This window comes from Babylonia areolata, chromosome 22, assembly GCF_041734735.1.
Source record: "Babylonia areolata isolate BAREFJ2019XMU chromosome 22, ASM4173473v1, whole genome shotgun sequence".
NCBI classification, from domain to species: domain Eukaryota; kingdom Metazoa; phylum Mollusca; class Gastropoda; order Neogastropoda; family Buccinidae; genus Babylonia; species Babylonia areolata.
The window spans coordinates 18,171,120-18,173,619 of record NC_134897.1 but is presented as its reverse complement, the minus strand read 5'-3'; the positions used below and the strand labels follow the sequence as shown (position 1 = coordinate 18,173,619).

General features: G+C 33.8%; 1 protein-coding gene across 4 annotated transcripts in view; it reads right to left on the bottom strand.

Moving 5' to 3' along the window:
* LOC143297180 (cysteine-rich venom protein Mr30-like) overlaps positions 1-2,500 on the bottom strand; it is an 86,884-nt gene that overhangs the window by 31,409 nt on the left and 52,975 nt on the right. For all 4 annotated transcript variants that reach the window (XM_076609376.1, XM_076609375.1, XM_076609377.1 and 1 more), the window contains one exon: positions 1,865-1,955. In XM_076609376.1, the coding sequence (XP_076465491.1) occupies positions 1,865-1,955 (91 nt within the window). The remainder of the gene's footprint in view (positions 1-1,864; positions 1,956-2,500) is intronic.

Sequence of the window (2,500 nt, the reverse complement as noted above, 5' to 3'; positions counted from 1 at the left end):
GACAGGTCGTCTTTTTATAGATTTTGAAAAAGCCTTTGATGTAATCAGTCATCCGTTGTTAATTCGCAAATTAGAAGTGTATAATTTAACACCAGATTTTACTCATCTTCTAGAATCTTTTTCTTTCGGACAGGAAAGTTAGTAGCAGTAAATAATCAAACCTCAAAATTTAAATCAATCAAACATGGAGTACCACAGGGATCCATCTTAGGGCCAATACTATTTTCTGTTTATGTTAATGACTTGCCTTGTTCTATGACATGTAAATGTGAAATGTTCGCAGATGACACTTCCCTGCATTCAAGCAATTCAGATGCCTGTAAACTTACAGATGATCTTCAAGACAACATTCAGAGACTTAGTGATTGGACACACTTAAATCATATGTCCTTAAACACACAGAAAACTAAATGTATGTATGCAGCAGCACGACAAAAAAGACAAAGGATGAAACGCATTTTCAAACCACTTTTCCTTGGAGTAAACAGAGGTAGAGTCACATAAAATTTTGGGTGTCTTTATTGACAAAGACCTCTCTTGGACTGACCATATGACTTACTTAGGAAAATGTCTCTCTAGCAAAATACGTCAGTTAGCAAAAATAAAAAAGATCCTTGATGTTCATTCACGAAAGCTTTTTATCTGTGCTCATGTTCTGCCAATCATCGATTATGCAGCAACTTTATGGGACAACTGCAGCAATACAAACTTAAAATTTGTTCATCGTATGTGTAAAAGAGCACTAAAATTAGTATTGTTGAAGTCAAGTTCCTTGACCCATATGGATTATAAACTACTTAATGTATTATCTTTCCACAACAGGCTGTTCTTCAACAAGGCTGTTTGCATGCATAATGTGATATATGGAAATGCTCTCCAAAAGATTACAGAAACTTTTAAAACTAATGACCACAGACACAACCTGTATACCTCGACCTAGAAACAACCTTTATAAATCCAGCTTCCTATACTCTGGTGGAAATTTATGGAATAACCTTCCACTCGTATTAAAAGATATAACGAAGAAAAATGTGTTTAAGACAAATATGAAAAATTACCTTATCAAGTGTTCAAAAGATGAACAATAATACAAATCTATATCTATTGGTTACCAAACTCATGATTTGTGAAATGTTTTGTATATGCCTTTGGTGTTGTAAGAGGGTGTATGTGTATGCGAAACGGGATGTGTTGTAAATGTGTTGTAAATGCTAATGTGTATTTCATTTTCGCACGATTCGTGTATGCACCTAACTATATTTCTAATACTTTTGTGTGTTTTGTTCAATGTATCTCCCCACTTCTCATTTTTTTTCTTCTTTTTTCTTTTTTTCTTTTTTTTTCTTAGATGGCTTGATGTAAAAAAAAAAAGCAGTCGTTGCTTATTCAATTACCACCTTGAAATACAAATTTTGACTTGACTTCACACACACACACACACACACACACACACACACACACGTATATAATGATAATAATAGTGATAATAACTGAACATTTATCAGCGCTTTCCTATTTGCACAAAGCGCTTTACAATCCACACAGACATGCATACGAAACACACACATTCAGTCCTCAGCTCACAATCATGCACAATAAACATATATATATGCGCACACAAATACGTACCTACAATACAAACAAACAAACAAACAAACATACATACAAACATACATACATGCATCCATACAACCATACATTCATACATACATTCAACACAGCACACAACACAGCATTACAAATATACCTTCACAATCAACTAACTACTTTCATGTATGAGAGAGGGTCCAAAAGGAAATGCTAGCTGGAAGAGGAAAAAGTCTTGAGGTTAGACTCATATCTGTCTATCTATACACACACTCACTGATGTCAGCACACACCAACAGCAGCATCAGAGCCGTCACGATCAGGAGGACAGCAGAACCATGCCAACTCATCCTCATCGTTGTCAGTCTCTGGAATCAACAGAGTTCACAAACAGTTAAGAACCTCTTGGGGGAACCTGCACTCTTGTGTAAGCAAGTAAACAGATAAATGAATAAATAACTAAATGAATATGAATGAATGAATAACGTAAATGAATGAATAAATAAATAAATAAATAAATAAATGAATGAATGAATGAATTAAAAAAAAAGAAAAAAAAGAAAATAGAATAAATCAAATAGAATTTCTTAATGAGTAACGAAATAAATAAAGAAACAAGTAAAAATAAAATCATAAAAAAGAAAAATAATAATAATATGGACAATAATGATGATGATGATGATGATCATGATGATCAAGATCATAATAAAACGAAATAAGCACAAGTTATACAACAGAGCAGTCTGATGTCTTACCGTATCTTGCCCCAATGGCTGGTTAAAAACTCCGATAATTCCGATCACGCTTTGTTTCTTGGTGGTCTAGTTTCTCCCTCTGACGACTCTGTTGGCGTTTTAGAGGCAAAGAGTCCAGGTTAGGTCTTCTGTTCTTTTTTTTTCTTTTTTTTTCTTGC